The sequence below is a fragment of the Pseudorasbora parva genome, chromosome 16 (assembly GCF_024679245.1).
Source record: "Pseudorasbora parva isolate DD20220531a chromosome 16, ASM2467924v1, whole genome shotgun sequence".
NCBI lineage: Eukaryota > Metazoa > Chordata > Actinopteri > Cypriniformes > Gobionidae > Pseudorasbora > Pseudorasbora parva.
The window spans coordinates 41,535,239-41,554,674 of record NC_090187.1 but is presented as its reverse complement, the minus strand read 5'-3'; the positions used below and the strand labels follow the sequence as shown (position 1 = coordinate 41,554,674).

The 19,436-nt window shown below is 38.8% G+C and overlaps 1 protein-coding gene across 3 annotated transcripts in view; it reads left to right on the top strand.

The window, feature by feature from the left end:
* rasgrp4 (RAS guanyl releasing protein 4) overlaps nucleotides 1–19,399 on the top strand; it is a 31,855-nt gene extending 12,456 nt beyond the window's left edge. For 2 of the 3 annotated variants that reach the window (XM_067419072.1, XM_067419071.1), the window contains exons 3-17: nucleotides 1,488–1,597; nucleotides 1,881–1,939; nucleotides 2,038–2,169; nucleotides 3,011–3,152; nucleotides 3,434–3,607; nucleotides 5,369–5,485; nucleotides 8,627–8,902; nucleotides 9,258–9,338; nucleotides 11,049–11,153; nucleotides 11,322–11,431; nucleotides 14,275–14,425; nucleotides 14,510–14,546; nucleotides 14,630–14,767; nucleotides 17,997–18,193; nucleotides 18,345–19,399. In XM_067419072.1, the coding sequence (XP_067275173.1) occupies nucleotides 1,488–1,597; nucleotides 1,881–1,939; nucleotides 2,038–2,169; nucleotides 3,011–3,152; nucleotides 3,434–3,607; nucleotides 5,369–5,485; nucleotides 8,627–8,902; nucleotides 9,258–9,338; nucleotides 11,049–11,153; nucleotides 11,322–11,431; nucleotides 14,275–14,425; nucleotides 14,510–14,546; nucleotides 14,630–14,767; nucleotides 17,997–18,193; nucleotides 18,345–18,455 (1,940 nt within the window). In that variant the 3' untranslated portion in view covers nucleotides 18,456–19,399. The remainder of the gene's footprint in view (nucleotides 1–1,487; nucleotides 1,598–1,880; nucleotides 1,940–2,037; nucleotides 2,170–3,010; nucleotides 3,153–3,433; nucleotides 3,608–5,368; nucleotides 5,486–8,626; nucleotides 8,903–9,257; nucleotides 9,339–11,048; nucleotides 11,154–11,321; nucleotides 11,432–14,274; nucleotides 14,426–14,509; nucleotides 14,547–14,629; nucleotides 14,768–17,996; nucleotides 18,194–18,344) is intronic. The other variant, XM_067419073.1, reaches the window with a different exon arrangement.
* The last annotated feature ends 37 nt before the right edge of the window (nucleotides 19,400–19,436 follow it).

Below are 19,436 nucleotides of genomic sequence, written 5' to 3'. Positions count from 1 at the left end.
GCGATGTGGATATGTTTTCAGAAGCTCTGCAATTAATGTCAACAGATGAGGTCATTAAAATGACACTGTTATGATAGTTGGATTATAAAGTATATTTGAGACTATAGACTATATAGATGTGGCTATGTGAGACTATAGTTTGAATGAATACCTTTTCTTTGCATGACACATTGACATTACAGTACAGAATGGCTCTTTTTACATTATCCTGAAAGCATTAGTTTCATGTGTCATTGAACGGATAAGAGAGGCTCTCGGGAGCGTAAACGTCACATGCTTTTAATTTTCCCAGCAAAAACGAAGTCGTTCACATAAAAATGAGTTCACAAGATTTTATATACAAACTATGAAGTCGGGAAAGGTCTCAGTTTACACATTGGCAATTAAAAAGCAATTAATACATGAAAATGATTACATATAGCCCCTTTTAATATCAGCCATTTATTGGTCATCGGTCAACAACATTAAAATAATACTAAACTTGTTCTGAACCATGATGATTCCTGAAATCATGCGGCATGTAGAGAAGGACTTTTCTAAGATGTGCGATTTTCAGATGGCACTGGCAGACAACTAGCCTGACGTGGTCATACTCAATTCTAGTCAGAATATGACTCTGAAGCCGCTCCATTGGGCTGTGATTATCGGGCGTGTTTCAACCGAACCAGGAAAGACATCAATTAGATAGACCGACAACCAATCAGAGCAACGAACCGACGTCAACAGAGCTCAACTGCACTGTGTTGCCAAGTCTGCGTTTTTTTTTCGTGCGTTGTTTTCTATGTCCGCGGGTTGAAGCGACTATTATGTGATATATAGACCCATGAGTGCGAATTTTAGCAGAAACCTTGGCAAAATAACACACATTTTACCCCCCAAACGCCATTTTTTCCCAGGAGAACAACCCCGAGAAGCTATTGTTTAGGGCTAGTAGTTGGGGGATTTTGTTGTAAAAACTTGGCAACCCTGACTGAACGCATGTTGGAATAAACGATCTTTGCCGGTGTTGTAAAAAAAACAATAATGTAATGATACACAGAGTACTTACCCAACATGATCATCATTTTTGAGAGAAATTGTGAAGGTGAATGCATATACCAACAAGCTCTCCGTTTAGGATTCGAAACAAATATAATCCAAGCCCCTTTGACGACGTGATGATTACGTTACTGTTGATCATCTGTCCGTCATCGTCTTAAGCCCGCCCTGATGATTTCATTGGTCCGAACAGTTTCTGTTCAGAGATAATTACTCCTCTATGGAGCGAGGCCAGACCGAACTGCCCGACCTAAAAAATGTGTGGGCGGGGCTAAGTTCGGTTTGCATCCAGGCTAGCAGACAACAAAATAAGCTGAAAAAATATACTTAAGGTAAAATCCAAGCCATGTATAGGTGGGCTCTCATTTGACTAGAAATCCCCTAGCAACTGCATAGCAATGCCCTGGAAACCATCTTGTATATCTAATTCTAAATGTTTTGTTTTGTAGACTCGGAAGGGAAACTGATCAGAGGGACGCAGCTTGTCCATATGACCCTGATGATGCATAACTGGGTTGTACCATCACACATCTTCGCCCATAAGCTGCTTTCTCTATATCCTTCTTCAAGCTTCACTGCCATTACTTTAAATCCTATTTGGAAAATATTGATTTATGCTACTGATCCTATAGCATCCGAACAGCTGGGAGCATCATTCATAGAATAGTCTTGGTGTCAGTCACAGCAGCACGCAGCCTCACATGGCTCTTAATCCCACTGACAAAGAAACAAGAGCTGCCCTGTTTTAGTTTAGCCTGTTTATATAGAGGATTATTTTCACTGAGTGTAAGTTTTTGTGGTCTCGTTTTTCTGTTCTTCCTCCTTGACTTGTGATAACATATAAGGATTGTCCTGCAGAGAAAAGGGGACAGAGGCGCCCACAAATCTGCCACTTCATCAGGTTGGTGGATCCACAACATTCACACGTGCACCTAAAAATCATTTAATGAATGGAAGGATTGACTGGATTCGTTGTCTCTTCTTTTGTGTCTGACTCAGGCAGTGGATGAATCAGTTCCGACTGATGTTTGAGGTGGACCCTCTGTTAGAAGAAGCAATGGGAGATCTCTGGGCTCTGGTCAGGGTTGAAGGAACTGATTTACACTATCAGCTCTTCAATACACCATACATGTGAGTGATTTTACTTTTGAGATTCAAGTAGCTTTATTGGCATTCCATAAAAAGCTTGAAAATGTATGTTTCTTATGATTAAAAAAACAAACGACTTTTGATAGTTTTGACTTGTTTAGACACAACATAATTCAATTTGTGTTATTTCATTGTATTGATTACTGTGCTATAAGGCTGAAAAGTATATATTTAATATTTAATAGTATATGGGTCATTGACAAAACTGATGTAATGCATATTTTTGAGTCAAGAACAATGTGTTTAAAAGTTTAAAAGTGTTTAAATTAATTTTTTGACTGTTTTTATGTCAGGTGGTACAACCAAATAGTTGAATGCACTGGAGTTACACCTGACATGGAAAGTGCACCAACCTACCCATACTTAGAAATTAGCAGTTTTATCAGTATTTGAGAGAGATCTACAAACCTTATTGTTATTATCATGCCAATTCATTATAAAAGAGCCATGTTTGCTGTTGTGCCACCCTGACATTAGAGAATATACTGTACAAATTGCTGGACAAATAATTTTCAATGATCTCAATGGCTTGAAAACTACTGATTTATTTAAATGTACAAGAAGTAGTAAATAGGTTTTTATAAAATATCGAATTATTTTAAAAGGAGATAACGCACTTGGACACAAAAATATGCACTTCATGTCATTGACCCATATATTATAATTGATATTAGTATTATTATACATAATACTATTAATAAATACTGATAATATTAATAAAATGAACAAGCTTCTGAACTTCTTTGTTTCTGACTACATTCTTGTCTTCTACAGTCTGATTTGTGACAATCTATTTGGTTTCTGTCTGTATGTCTGAAAGCAGTAATCCTCCAGTGAATGTTTCCCAGACTCCCTCTCCCTCTGTGAAGAAAAGGAAGGTTTCGCTGCTTTTTGACCACATGGAACCAGATGAGATGGCTGAACACCTCAGCTACTTGGAGTTCAAAAACTTCTGCAACGTCTCAGTAAGTCCCCCCGAAGGCTTATGATAGTATCGCTCACATCTGACCAGATGTTGCAGGAAAAGCTAGTGCAGTCTGAGTTTGTGTAACAGTCTAACCTCAGTATAGTGCTGGAGTGACGGCACAGACAAGAGCTGACTAATAAAGTAACCATGATCACGCCCGTCACACTCATACCTGGACATGTCAGATCTTATCAGAAGATCGTTATGTCTTGCCGATCACATTTGTGAGTGCTTGGCATATCTGGATTCAGCTGTGTCTATTATTGTGTGTCACGCTAGTTCCTGGACTACCGCAGTTACGTGGTTCATGGCTCAGTGAGGGATAATCCGGCGCTTGAGCGCTCCGTCATGCTCTGCAATGGAGTCTCCCAGTGGGTCCAGCTCATGATCCTCAACAGACACACCCCACAGCAGAGAGCAGAGGTCTTCACCAAGTTCATTCATGTAGCACAGGTAATTACACACAAACACACACACACACACACACACACACACACACATCCAGGGCAACGGCAGGATTCCAGAAACACAAGTAATATTCTTTTACTCCTGAGAAATTTAATTTTTGCAATGAACACTTCAGGACCCCTACACTGTACTATACGATTTTATAGAAGATATAAATTCATCTTCAACTTCATTTTTAATAAATCAGGTGCACTACCCAAATTCTCAATAAAGATCTACACTATCCATACTCTTGGAGAGGAAGTGATGTAATGTGACAACACAGCTCTGATAACTTTATTATATATTTATATTATTAATATTAATCATTAAAAAACATTTATGTTAAATCACGATTAATTAATTTAACAATCAAGGTTGTTCTGGAAGAAAACTTGTTTTTCCAAACTTTTATTTAAAATTTGGGAAAAATGCTATCAGTATTTTAGAGAATAAAACAAAAATGTTAATTTTACCCAAACACATACCTATAAATAGTAAAACCAGAGAAACTGATAATGGTGCAGTTGTCTCTTAATTTTTTCCAGAGCTGTATGTGTGTGTGTAAGTGCTGTCAAATCAATTAATCACGATTAATCTCTTCTGACATACGTTTGTTTGTATGTGTGTATATACTAAACACAAACATATTTATGCATACATATGTGTGTGTACATACACACACACACACACACACACACACACAAACACACACACACACACACACACACAGTATATATATATATATATATATATATATATACAAACTTTTTATGTTAGGTATAATTAATCAATTTGCAAATCAGAATCAGCAATTTTGTTCAATTTTGTAAAAAAAATATGGCTAGTCTATACTTACCTATAATTAATCATCAGCATATTGGTCAAATCAGTGTTTATTACATCATTGTTAGTGCGTCATGTAATCTGTAGTTCATTCATACATAATCTTGTACATCTTTTCTAATTTTTCGTCTTCTAATCAAAGTTTGTACTATTGTGATTCTTCTCAGAACCGGCTGGTTTGTTTTGTGGCCTTGAACTCTTTATTGAAAAATTGAGACAGTTTATTGGATAAACTCTTCTAAAAACAAAAGTTGTGTGCACTGGGCAGTCACTGTTGTGGATCTGAAAATGAAAGAATTGTACATGTTGAAATATGTGTCTGTAACTTTCCATCAGGACACTGACGTAAAATGCACTGTAGAGAGCATGAAAAAACATGTGGTTTAACTCCGGCCCTGCGGCAATTCGTTTTTTTTGGTTGCCTGTGATATCTGTCTGTGAGGCGTCTGACTCATCTTAAAACATTTTACAACATGACACTGGTGACGTCTCTTTGATTACAAAATAAAAAATCCTGGAAATGCATCATATCACTCGTTTGATGGCATCTATCAGGATATGCTCACTTTGAGGATGCGTGAACATTTCATGTATTGGCTCAGAGGAAACGATTACATCACATGTCGTTTGTATGCTGCCCTGTATTTAACCACATAAACACAATGTACGAACGAGACAACCCAAAGAAAACACCTTCAAAACACGCAAATGTGTCAAAAGATGTGTCAGTGGGGAAATCTGATATAAGTGTGCCATTCAAGAGTGATGTTCCTGTATTGGGAAATGATTTGGGAGAACTGTTGCATAACTGTTGCTTTCAAGTGCTTTTTTACAGGAAAGAGGATGTAAGTGGCTGAGTGTTGCCATGCGTTGAGAGAATGTAATGGTGCATTTTTCTTGTCTGTACCCCTTTTTGAGCAGAAGCTGAGAGCTCTTCAGAATTTCAATACTCTGATGGCGGTGATAGGAGGTCTGTGTCATAGTTCCATCTCCCGTCTTAAAGATACAGCCAGCCTGCTTTCCTCTGATGTCACAAAGGTCAGTCTTACCACTAGAATTGCTGGCCACATCCTCTTTGCTGACACGCAACTATTTTTACAAGGGCTTACTTAAAGGGGGACTTCAGCACTGGGAAGATGAATCTGTTTTTAAACTGGGTCATTAATGTAGTAGAAATGTGAAATTATTTTTGAATTTGGTGCTTTCTAGACTGAGAAAAGACAGAAAATGTATTTTTGTCTCATGGGGATGAAAGACTACAATTCCCAGAATGCTTCGCTGCCCTGTGAGGCCATTCCCAAAGCCACCGCTACTGAATCACTTTTACTTTCCCACCACGGCGTTCATCTTCATAAAATCAGTTCAGTTAGAGAACAGACACTACAATTAAAAACTGAAAGTGTCTGTTCAATATATTGTGATTTAGCCGCTGGGGAAGTGTCAGCACAAACGCAGCAGGAGTTTTACATGCATCGTGATGAGCTGAATGAGCTCGTGATGAGAGAGCCGAGTTAAACGCGTCCACGCTCGCGGCAGTAGTTCTCAGCGCGTGTTTCAGTTCATTCCTTTGGAAGATTAACTTTCATAAGAATTAACTTGAGAAGACAAAATACTCACTTTGCTCCTCCGGCCGCACCGTTTCCATGAATGCCTGAGCCAAGCTGAGCCCCGTCCCCCCCATGTGCGAGTTAAAAACATGCGGAAATGGCTCCCTCTGCTGGCTGTAGTCTTTAGCGTCTGGCCAAACATTTTACAGATGAGGCAAATCGACGATATTTGTGTCACCGGAGTAATTTTTCCAGAAATAAAATGCATAAATCTCTCGTCTCAGGGGGATATGAGAGGGGGGAGCACAATCATTCAAATATACTCCAGGGTTTCTACTGATAGAAAGCCATATGCTAATCGCTGAAGTAACCCTTTAACTAATTGCATGATCTTAAGCCATTGATCGTTTAGCATTCGATCTATATATTGATTCTTTGATTCGTTTGAAACAGCTGCATCACAATATTTGCTTAAAGGTCTCGGGTGGGGAAAAGTAATACACAATACACTCAATTACAATTATATTTAAGCGCGGTTCACATTCTCCACAACAAAGTGACCAGAAGTCAATCATTTTCAGTGTTTTCAGTGTTTAATATTAGTTCAGTTCTGTGCAGTTCTAGTGGAGCCAAATCCCTCCAAGTTTCCCTCCAAATTCAGGGCAAAAATGATTGCGGGCCCATCTTACTGAAAGAGTCAGGCTCCTTATGTAAATGTTTTAGCTGTTGTCCTATTTTGGAAGGACAATTAAAATAACAATCCTGCTGTTTTGCCCTTGCCCTTTTCTTTATAAAAATAAAATCAAAAAGTGAACAGAATTTAGCAGAGAAATGGCAAAGCGGTGTCTGATGAAAGTGAAAAATCAAAATAAATAATAAATAACAACAACAAAATGGTAACATTTTAATAATGTTTAATTTGTTAACATTAGTTATTTTGTTTTTTTTAAAACTATTTTAATGTTAATTTCTATTTCAAATAAATGCTATTCTTTTTTTTATTTCTGTTCATCAAAGAATCCTGAATAGTAGCTTAAATTAAATTACATTTTAAAATATATTCACATAGAAAAATAGTGTGTCCCAATATTACTGCTTTTACTACATTTTTTTTAATTAAATAAATACGGCATAAGAGACCCTTAAACATCTTTTGAAATCCAGTCTTTTGAACGGTAGTGTACATTATGCTTGTTTAGCTTGCAGTGTTAAAACAAATGTGTTGGTATATTTTAAAATTAACTAACTAAAATTAATAAATTGTGATTACATTAAAAGTGCAGTAAGTGTTTTTGAGAAATGCTATTGAAAGTGGTTAGATTTAAGCAGCACAACACACTTGTAGCCAATCAGCAGTAGGGAGTGTGTCCACTCATGATGGGGAAGGAAAGAGAGTAAGCCAATCAGCAGTAGGGGGTGTGTCCACTCATGATGGGGAAGGAAAGAGAGTAAGCCAATCAGCAGTAGGGGGTGTGTCAGCTCATGATGGGGAAGGAAAGAGAGTAAGCCAATCAGCAGTAAGGGGTGTGTCCACTCATGATGCGGGAGGAGAGAGTTAGCTACATAGAAGTAGGGGGCGTTTCCACTCATGATGGAGGAAGAGAGTGAGCTGATCAGCAGTAGGGGTGTGTGTCCTCCACTCATTATGGGGGAGGAGAGAGAGTGAGCCAATCAGCAGTAGGGGGTGTGTCCACGCATGATGGGGAGGAGAGAGTGAACCAAACAGCAGTAAGGGGTGTGTCCACGCATGATGGAGGAGGAGAGAGTGAGCCAATCAGCAGTAAGAGGTGTGTCCACGCATGATGAAGGAGGAGAGAGTGAGCCAATCAGCAGTAAGAGGTGTGTCCACGCATGATGAAGGAGGAGAGAGTGAGCCAATCAGCAGTAAGAGGTGTGTCCACGCATGATGAAGGAGAAGAGAGTGAGCCAATCAGCAGTAAGAGGTGTGTCCACGCATGATGAAGGAGGAGAGAGTGAGCCAATCAGCAGTAAGAGGTGTGTCCACGCATGATGAAGGAGGAGAGAGTGAGCCAATCAGCAGTAAGAGGTGTGTCCACGGATGATAGAGGAGGAGGAGAGAGTGTGAGTAAGAGGGAGATCTGAAGACAGACTGTAGAAAGAGAAATGGCTAAGAGACATTAAAATAGAGAAAAGGTCAGAGGAAAATCACTGGTTATGATCAGGCGAGAGCTTTAGGACCCGCGTTAGTTTTAGAAAAGCGGGAAGGCCTGAAGACGGAGGTTTGGTTGTTTCTGCTTTATAGATGAGCAACTGCTGGGGACTAACAACAAACTCTTGCTTGTATATATTCTTGGGTACTGTTAATTTTTTTTGTTCTTCCTTGTCGTTCATTCGCCATCTTTGCTTTATTTTTCACAAAGCTTTATTTTGCTTGACCTCAGCTATGATAAAGATGCGTCCACTCTTGCATTGCGTGTTCATGCATTTTGGGGGCGGAGCAATGAAGGGAGGGGTGTGTTTGTTGGGTTGATTTTAAATATCAACACTTTCTCAGAAATCGCTTACTGCACCTTTAACTAAGGTTAAAAAAGTTATCTTTATTGCAAAGTGCTACCAAAAAAATAACTTCTCAGAAAGGCTCAATACCTGTTCTTTTCCCTCTTCCCCACAGACTCTCAGTGAGCTCACAGAGCTGCTGTCATCCTACAGCAACTATTCAAACTACAGGCGGGTGTACAGCGAATGCACTGGATTCAAGGTGCCCATCTTGGGGGTTCATCTCAAAGATCTGATCTCCCTCAACGAGGCATTGCCAGACTACCTTGAGGACGATAAGATCAACTTGGGGAAACTGCAGCATTTATACAGCAACATTAGCGACTTGTTGGCCATCCATGACTGCACCCCACCGTTTGAGGCCAACAAAGACCTGCTGCACCTGCTAACGGTGAGACGGAGGGAAAATGGTGGTTTGAAAGTGATTTGTTAACAATAACTGGAAAGCCTCTCTTCTCGGAAGTGTTTGTTGTGCCTCGTGCATGCTGTGGGTTGTGACTACCTGACCAGGTCCCACCAGTACATGGAATAATTGTGCCTATTTTAGAAGCATGTAAACAGTCTTTATTTCATTTCCACTGAGAGCCTGCATCTATTTATAAGCCTAAATGAGTATTTTTAAAATATCACCGGGCAGCCCTCATCTTTGTGGTTACGCTCGGCAGTTTGTGTGATACTGAGAGATGTGGATTGCAAACAGTAGGCGTCCTCTCATGTGTAACGGTTCTGCCCCACCTTGCCCACAGCTCTCGCTAGACTTGTATTACACGGAGGATGAGATATATGAGCTCTCCTACGCCAAGGAACCCAAGAACCCCAAAATTCAGGTGAGGTCCTCAAATTAACCATGGCCTTTTCATCTGTTATAGCTCATGCTTAGGGTTAGGTTAAGATTCAATCAAAACCCTAACACTAGATATACATGTTAACAACATGGTCCTCATGCTTATATATTCATTTATATATTTCTTAAATATTCATTCAAGTATTAATACAAATGTATTTCATTAAAATGTATTAATACAATTTTTTGAATACACATCTATTATGAGCAGTTTATTCACCCATCCATCTATCCATCCATCTATCCATCCATCTATCCATCCATCTATCCATCCATCCATCCATCCATCCATCCATCCATCCATCCATCCATCCATCCATCCATCCATCTATCTATCTATCTATCTATCTATCTATCTATCTATCTATCTATCTATCTATCTATCTATCTATCTGTCCATCCATCCATCCATATATCTATCTTCTATCCATCCATCAAACTGTCTGTATTCAGTCCATCCATCCATATATCTATCTTATATCCATCTATACATCCATCTAACTTATGTTCATCCAACTATCCATCCATAAAATTATCTATCTTCTTTCCACCCATCTAACTATCTAGCTTCTATCAATCCATCCATTCCTCCATCTATCTGGATGTCTTGGGAAAAAAGAAGAAAAAAAAGAATCAATCTATCCATCCATCTATCTATCTATCTTCTATCCATCCATCCATCCATCCATCCATTCATCCATCCATCCATCCATCCATCCATCTTCTATCCATCCAACTATCTATCCATCTAACTATCTTTCTTCTGTCCACACTTCCATCCATCTATCCATCCATCAATCCATCCATCTAGATGTCATTTTTTTGCAATTTCTTTCATTAAAATATGTATAGGTAACTGTACGTCTACTGTTATTGACACCAATTACTAATCACTAGTTTGCAATCAAGTTTTAATTGCAAAAGAGCTCCAAAAGGTCACAAATGTTCTGTCATTTTGTGTCACAATAATCATAAACATTCTGTGAGTTTTGCAAACTGAAGGCTGAATCAATATGGATCAATTGGAGGTGTGCTCTTTTGACACGGGCCAGTAAGCAACCAACTGTAACACCCTAGCAACTACATGGAAACACCCTTTAAACAGCTCAGAACACATTAGCAACCACATAGCAACACCCTTTAAACCCCTCACAGCTCATTTTCAACCACATAGCAACACCCTGGTAACCTTACCTTGCCATTATTGGGAGCAAGTAGCACTCATTTCTTCAGAAAGTGTGAACATGTAGTTGTCTAACATCTAAATGACCGCATACACAAACTTTGACATGCATTAGACATATTCATCCGGCTGATATTCATGCCTCCAGCCAGTGTTTTCATATTGTCTGACCTTGTACATGACCTGTTTATAGACAGGGAGTATCCCGTTCTGATGTGTGGGTACAGGGCTCAGCGCACTCCTCTTTGTGCAAACACACTTCAAAGAAAACCACAAAAAAGACACATTGCTGAAAGACGCGCGATTGTTATCTTCGCTTTCAGTGTGGGTGTTGTTACGTACAAGCTTTTTTGATTATTTCCAATAAAGCCTCTTCCTATGTCAGCATTCACATTTTATAAATGAACCGGCTTCATTTCTATAGCATTTTCTTATGTTGCAGATCTTATGTAAGCTGGTGTTGAGTGTCAAAACAAAACTGACAGGTTTCCAACTGCACTTTTTCTGTAGCCCGTAGCTCCGGTGAAGCCCCCCGTGGTAGCAGAATGGGGATCGGGACTGACTCCACGCCTGGATCCCGCCACCATCTCCAAACACGTTAAACAGATGGTGGATGTAAGTGAGAAACATTTACTTATTCCCACTCCTATAGGCCCAGTTCCTTACTGTGACTGGCTGTCCACTCTCACTTCCTTAATAGCATGCAAGACCAAATGTCACAAGGCGATTTCAGATGTCGGTCTCTCGCATTCAAGATAACAATGATTGTGTTGCCCCCTACAGTCCATCATGAAGAACTATGATCTGAACATGGACGGCTACATCTCTCTGGAGGACTTTGAGAAGATCGCTGCAAATTTCCCTTTCTCCTTCTGCACACACGAGAGCGATAGGTAAGACAAGACCTTGGATTTGACACTGCTAGACGCAACTCCCGAAAGGAGTTTATAACAGAAATGAAACTGACAGTTTTTTTTCACACAAAATTCGAGGTTTGAAAGATTTTTGTAGGTTTTAGAAAGTCACATTTAGAGTGTCTTAAGCTTACAATGGCTGCATACTGTAAAAAATGTTGGTTTTAAAATGTTATTTATTCTTATGATGATAAAGCTGAATTTATTGCATCATTACTCCAGTCTTCGATGTCTTATGATCCTTCAGAAATCATTCTAATATATTATGATTTATTTAAAATAGATGTTTTGTAGCATTATAATTGCCTTTATTATCACTTTTGATCAACTTGTCCTAATTTTATATATCAAGGACTAAAAAAATATATATATTAAAAAAAAAATTATATATATATATATATATATATAAATAAATAATATACACACACACACACACACACACACACACACACACACACACACACACACACACACACAGTATATATAGTTAGTAGTGAGAATTGGACCCTAAACTAAAGTGTGAACACTGCTACATATTAAATTTCACCACTTTTAACTTGCGATAATGTTAAGACTCTAAACAATCCAGAAAAGAGATCTCTCTCTTATGTGTGTCTTACGTGTGTCTGTCTCGCACAATGCACCGCACACACAACCCGAAAGCTCGCTTAATTTAGGGATGGTGGCTGAGAGAAAAAAGATTCAAAAGTGTGTAAACACTTCACTAGGGTTGATGTAGACACTATTCATTGCCACAAGTGCAACAAGACTTGCTTGTAAGGACATGAATATACACAGTTTGTCCAAACATCTCTAGATAATGTGCATCATGTGAAGACAAAATGCATCTCTCGTTACACGATCTACGTCAGGATTCGGGGAAAGTTACTTTTAAAAGTAATGTGTTACAATATTGCATTACTCCCCAAAAAGTAACTGATTACATAGTTACTTTTAGGTAAAGTGTTTTGTTACGCTACTTTTTCTGGGCTTGCTTGTTATATTTGTATAATATAAAAATATTTTTGTCAAATATAAAGGCCCTTTCACACCAAAAGTTAAATGAATAAGCCTCATGCTGCGTTCACACCGAGCGAGAATTGAGCATCTGGAGCGAGTGATTTCCACGTTAAGTCAATACAAAGACGCATTGACGCGAGTGTGGAGGTCCTGCGGCAGACACATTCACGCGAAAGAGAAGAATTAAGTGTCTTGCGCGAGTGATTTTATTTGGTGTTTTTTTGTGCATTTCACGCATTTAAAGGGAATTTGTGCCTGATGCCCGAGTTAAAATATCTGAACTTTGGCGTCTGTTCGCACACGCGTTATCCAATCAGGAGCCTGCTTGGTGTAGTACATCCGTCATCCAGGCGAGAAAGTAGTGAGGGTGAAACTCGCCAAACTGGTGGTGCGTTCAATTCCTCCTGGGATGTTCGTATTTACGAGGTGAGAAGTCTTGTTGATGACATCATGTGCGTAATGCTGCATTCACATGCTATCGGAAGTTTCCTACTTCCCACTTCAAGCTCTTCCTACGAGCTGGTTGTGTTTAGGTGCTTTGTTGTCGGAAAGAATGGAGGACGCCAGGTTCATACTTTTGTGCGTCTTGGGAAAATGCTACTTTAACACTATAACCATTTCAGTCATTTCCCGGTCCCAGAAAATCATAGAAACACTGGCAAAAACTAGCAGCACAACACGAAAGCATATTGTTTATAATCACATTCACAACAAAGGCATAATGTAGACTAGATAAGGCTGCTTAAAGACTAAAATGGCAATAGTTTTCAGCCATACATGATCCTATTGTATAGCTACATTTACCACACTATCTAGATAGTCAGCTTGCTCATTCTGGAATGTCTAGAATAGATCTACAATAATCATGTTCACACAAAACACCTCTGCACTTCCTCCTGATTTCTCTCAACAGGAGAGTTGTCAGTCAATACATGGAGAAAAAGTAACTCAGGTTACACATTTGAAAAAGTAACATATTTTGTTGAAAATTTAAAAGTAATGTGTTACTAGTTACTTGAAAAAAGTAATCTGATTACGTAACTTGCTTTGCTTGTAATGCCTTACCCTCAACACTGGGTATGTATGCTAGCCGCTCTCTAGATATCAATGACATCGAACATAATCATCACACAATCGAGATCTCGCGACATCGAAACAATGTTGAGTTCTGATTTCAACCAACATGTTGTTGCTCATTGAAATCATGTTGGATCAGCGTTGATACAATAGCAAAATCACACGGTTTGGTTTGCATACTTTATGTTGAAACTGTACATATTTAGTTATACATTACATATTCAACTCCTGTTTTTAAAATCCAAATACTATCATTACATAATGATGTATTTATTTAACAAATTACATCGTTACCTGTTGATTTATTTCTACAAAATGATAGTTTTGAATTATAGTGATTTTATAGTGACTAATTATAGATTTTTTTCATTTATTTGACATCGCAGGAAATAAATCAAATGCAAAAAAAAAAAAAAAAAAACGTTTAAAAGTAGCTAATAATAAATGTTTCTTGAGCAGCAAATCATCATCTTTATTGTTTCCAACATTGATAATAGATCATCATATCTGAATGATTTCTGAAGCATCGTGACACTGAAGACTTGAGGAATGATGCTGAAAATTCAGCTTTGGTCACAATAATAAATAATATTTGAAAAAATATTTCACAATATTACTGTATACTGTGAATGCAGCCTTGGTGAGCATAAACTTGAAACCTTATGTGTGCAATTCATTAAATGAATCAAATCAGGCCTCATCCTGCTCTGTCCTTTATTTTCCAGAGAAGGAGAGATCAGCAGAGAGGAAATCACTTCATATTTCATGCGTGGGATGTCAGTGTGTGCTAAGCTCGGCTTTAACCTCCACAACCTTCACAACTTCCACGAGACCACGTACAAAAGGCCCACATTTTGTGACTCCTGTGGAGGATTTGTGAGTGTTTCAACTGACGACCGATGCTTTTGTGCAGTTCTGACTTGTACTTCATCTGACTTTTTCCCCTCTATTTTCCAATAGTTATGGGGAGTCATAAAGCAAGGCTATCACTGCAAAGGTTAGAACATACCAATCAACCAGTTTCCTATATAAATGGCACATGAGCACCATTTTAACCCTGCTGCCTCCTCTCTCTTTCAGACTGTGGAGTAAACTGCCATAAGCACTGTAAGGATGTGGTGGGAATGGAGTGTATGAAGAGGTTCCAGGTGACCAGTAGCTCTTGTCCCTCCACCCCAGGGCCCGTATCAGGCCACCACACTAAGGGCAACAGCTGGAGTGAGTTGTCTTATGCCAATCATGATATCATATTCAGTAAGGAAGGCATACAGTCAATATTGCAAAATAACCGTCAAACACCGTCAAAAATTTTTTGATTCTCCACTATGCTATTTTTAAATGCTAATTTATCTTATAAATGGATATGAAATACGTAGTGTGATCATGAAACTAGCATAGCTAAGAGATTTTACCAACACACTCATTGCAGTTCGTAACTATTTTACATTGTGTCGATTTTGTATGGTGTCGATTTACACCACACTCAGATAGGTTTAACGCCTGTTTCACACCGCAAGCGTGAGCAGCGCGTGAGCAGCACTTCAGCGTAACTACACCGTGACTGCAGCGGCAGACGTGCGAGTGTATTCACACTGGAAGCGTTGGTGCTGCGTCACAGCAGCGGCTCCCACGATGATAGAGCCTATACCTGTCTGAGTATTACATACTAAACTAAAATAAACTATTATATTTTCTGGCTAGTTTACTTTAATTTTATAATACTTTCACCCAAACTGAATAATTAAAACAAGTTTAAATGGGTAAATCTTCTGCAGATGATTTTTATTCTTCGTTTTCTTTAATGACATACTCCAGGTATTGTTAAAACACACCACATGTGCTTCTTGTGTGCATTTTGAGCGCTTTTGTGATATTATATTTATTTTGTCCATCAAAAGTGTGCTTTCGCTTTACACCGTGACTGCAGCTGCAGACCGAGAGCCTATGCCTGTCTGAGTATTAAATACTAAACTAAACGAAAGTTTGTTATATTTTCTGGCTAGTTTACTTTATTTTTTATAATCATAACCATACTTTCACCCAAACTGAATAATCAAAACAAGTTTAAATTGCTAAAATCTTCCACAGATATTTTTTATTCTTCGTTTTCTTTTCTGACATACTCCATTTATTGTTCAAATACACTACATGTGCTTCCTGTGTGCATTTTAGGCACTTTTTGTGTGAAATCACATTTATTTTGTCCTTTAAAAGTGTGCTTTCTCTTTAATTGAGCGTCAGGAGCGTCAGCAGCGCAGCAAAAATAGGCTCGCCGCCGAAACCCCCGCTTCACTGCTGCTCACGCGACGCTCCTGCTCGACGCTCACGCGCTGCTCCTGCTCCCGGTGTGAATGCACTCATTGATTAACATGGGCGCCGAAAAAAATACGCGCCGCTCACGCTTGCGGTGTGAAACGGCCGTAAGGGTGGACCATGCTTGCTTTGTTGTAAAATATTTTGCATATTCATACAAATCCCATCGTACAAATTCATTTGAAAACGCAACCTTGTAAAATAGTAAGGTTTTCTTGGTCACACCTTTCAGGGTTCAGGGTCAGGGTCCAATTCTCACTATTAACTAATTATTATGACTTTTCTGCAATAAATTCTAATTACTGCCTATTAATAGTTAGTAAGGTAGTTAAGTTTAGGTATTGGTTACCATTAAAGGATGTAGAATATGGTCATGCAAAATAAGGCATTAATATGTGCTTTATAAGTACTAACAAACAGCCGACATCCTAGTAAATATGGCTCTTAATAAGCAACTAGTTCATGTTGAGAATTGGACCCTAAACTAAAGTCTTACCGTTTTCTCATTAGATGGAGTTGGGAAATGGCTTGTAGGAACATTTATATGTTAATCATATTATGTGTTAGTATGTGTTTTAACAGTAATTACTAAAAAAGATATGTGACGGCGTGTTAGCAAAGTTGACCAATCGAAAACGAGTATTCCAGAGCGCCTAAAAAGCTAATGTACGTTTAAAAACTCTTTTGAAATGGCTTGATGAACCCATACTTGTACTGCCCATCTCATAAAGTATTATGCTACCATTCATTAAACTATTTCATAGGTATTTTTTAGCATATAAGGACATGGCAGATATAGTAACAGCACTATCTATGCTATTTCAAAATTATACTGTTTCTGCCCTGATAATGATGCATTTCCGATTTAAACAGAAAGTACATTTATTTTTAATTTTAACATGAAATTCTGAATGCATCATATTAATCTTATTGTGAGTGATTCATCCATGCATACGTTTTTGGTGAAATAACTTCTCTCTTGGGGACCTGTGTCGGACATCATTTAGTCTGCTTAAGCCCCGCCCCTTTCTTAAATTCAAACCTCAAGTTCGTATTCATATCTGCCTCCACCCAATTAACAACCATTAGACAGAACCAAGTTTTCTTTTTCTATTGTTTCCTTTTTTATAAGGTTTTACTTATATGTATAGCATAATATCGTTTTTTCAACAGTCATCACAGTTCTCCTAACCAACTTTCAGTTAGCCGTTAGTTTCACATTCAAAATGTACTAAACACTAGTTTCCATAAAATAATGTCATAGACATGGACTGTAATCTGCTGCTTACTGTCAGTTGTAAATAGCATTAGGGGTAGTATAACTCTAGAAACTGTTTGATTAGACATTTGTGTAGTGCAGGATGAGTCATCAATATATTCTTGATATGTGTATATCTGCTAAAAGTGAATTCATGTCAACTTATGAGTATACAGTATACGAGCATACAGATAGTGTCAAAGCTCATACACATGGATGAATAGTTCATTAATTACTCACCCTCATCATGTTGGTTGAAACCCGCAAGACTTTCGTTCATCTTCAGTACACAAATGAAGGTCTTTTTGATGAAGTCTGAGAGCTTTCTGTCTCTGCACTGACATCTACGCAACGACCACTTTGACGCTTTAAAACGTTCTGAAAGAGATGGTAAAACTAATCCATATGAATTCAGAGGTTTAGGCCAAATTTTTGAAGAGACTCAATCGCTTTGTATGATGAACAGATTGATGGAACAGATGAATTTAGGCTTTTATTCAGATTTCAGGTTCAGCAAGAACCAATGAGGTTCATTCTCATGTTAAGAAGCACGTTTGAGCTTCAGCAAGAACCAATGAGGTTCATTCTCGTGTTTCGCAGCACGTTTGAGCTTCAGCAAGAACCAATGAGGTTCATTCTCGTGTTTCGCAGCACGTTTGAGCTTCAGCAAGAACCAATGAGGTTCATTCTCGTGTTACGCAGCACGTTTGAGCTGCTGTTTATATTGGCTGATCAGTGTTTAAATGTGAATAAATTAAATCCGTTCATCATATAAAGCAATAAAACACTTTCAATGAAAAAAAGGGTCAATTTTGGTTTCATGGTGTCTAAGTTTCCAGATGATTAATTGGCTCTGTTTTCTGACCTTTCAATCAGGTTCTGAAGAGGAAGCATTTGTCTTTCCAAACGGAAACAGATCTGAAAGCTCCAAGGGCCAAACTTCATCAGACAGCGACGCCGAGGTGGGCACACTATCCGACAGATCCACTCAGACAGACCCAGGGGTTTGGACTCCGGTGGCCAAACGGAAAGATCGTCTTCATTCCCAGAAACAGCACCCCCCCATTGAAAAGGTATTGCCATGACGCACACAATGTTTCTTGCATTCCTCACAGCGAGCATAATGGATGTTTTCAAAATAGATTGCATAGAAAGCTAAGTTAGTGAGCGAGACTGGGTAGCGCACACATCTTGAGACTAACGTTACCTGCCTTATCATCCCAGAGTGCCACTCTACCAGCAAGGGTGCGAGGTTCATCTGCCCCTAGTTCTCTCCTACAGGAGAAAATGGATGAACTGAAGCTGAACAAAGATAAACGAAAGGAACCAGACTGAAGTAGTCTGGGCAAATGGCCATTTGTTTGTGTGTGGTGGAACTGTTAAATACACTGGACAGAACGCACTGAAGAACATGTCCTCATCTTTTCCTCGCCAACTGTCTTGTTCTATTGTCTTCAACAGATTGTTCATGACGTTCATTAAATGTGATGAAATTCTACCCGGAAGGGATTTTATTTAAGGAATTACAGATGGTCGAACTTCCTCAGGGCTCTTTGAAACCCTGCCGGTGGATCCATATGGTAAGAACTCTCTATGCACCAGCGTATACTGCCAGCGAGGGACCAGATCAATGGACCTCGCATCTCCACGAGCACTCAAAAGTGGACCGCTACATCAACCTCACTACCACTCGTCTTTGCACAGGGCCGACGGACTTTCATGCATTTCGCCACGAAGAGCGCGGTGCTTTCTGCAAGAACTGTTCGATTGAGTACAAACATGTATTGCCTTAATATTCACACTGATGGAAAATGACCAACTCCATTGGACTTGAACGGGAAGAATGCACCTCCTCTGTTTAGGGACGTGCTTTCGGTACTGATATGACACCTATAATGCATCACTGTGCCTTATGTAATGAAAAATTCATTGAGAAGGAGACAAAGGGTATTATATCACTGTTTATGTCAGACAATAGTCCACTCTCGATTTAAAATCTGCTTCATTAGTGCTCACGTCCATCCGGCGCATTAAAGCACAAGCATTAAGGGAGAAAGAGCGGGAGAGGGACATTAAGGGTCAAACCGAGCGAACACTGTGGACCTATTTTGATTGTTTTTCTAACATGTTTTCTGTTAGATCATCTCCAACTTGAATGTCTGTTTTACTAAATCTTGAATTTAGGCTATAGATTTTTATTTATTGAGGAATGATAAATCTCGAGTATTTTCCATAATAAAGCACTGCCTGATGTGATTGGAATAAAAATGAGAAATGATCGAGATGTTGTTTTTTTTTGTTCCATACCAATGTACG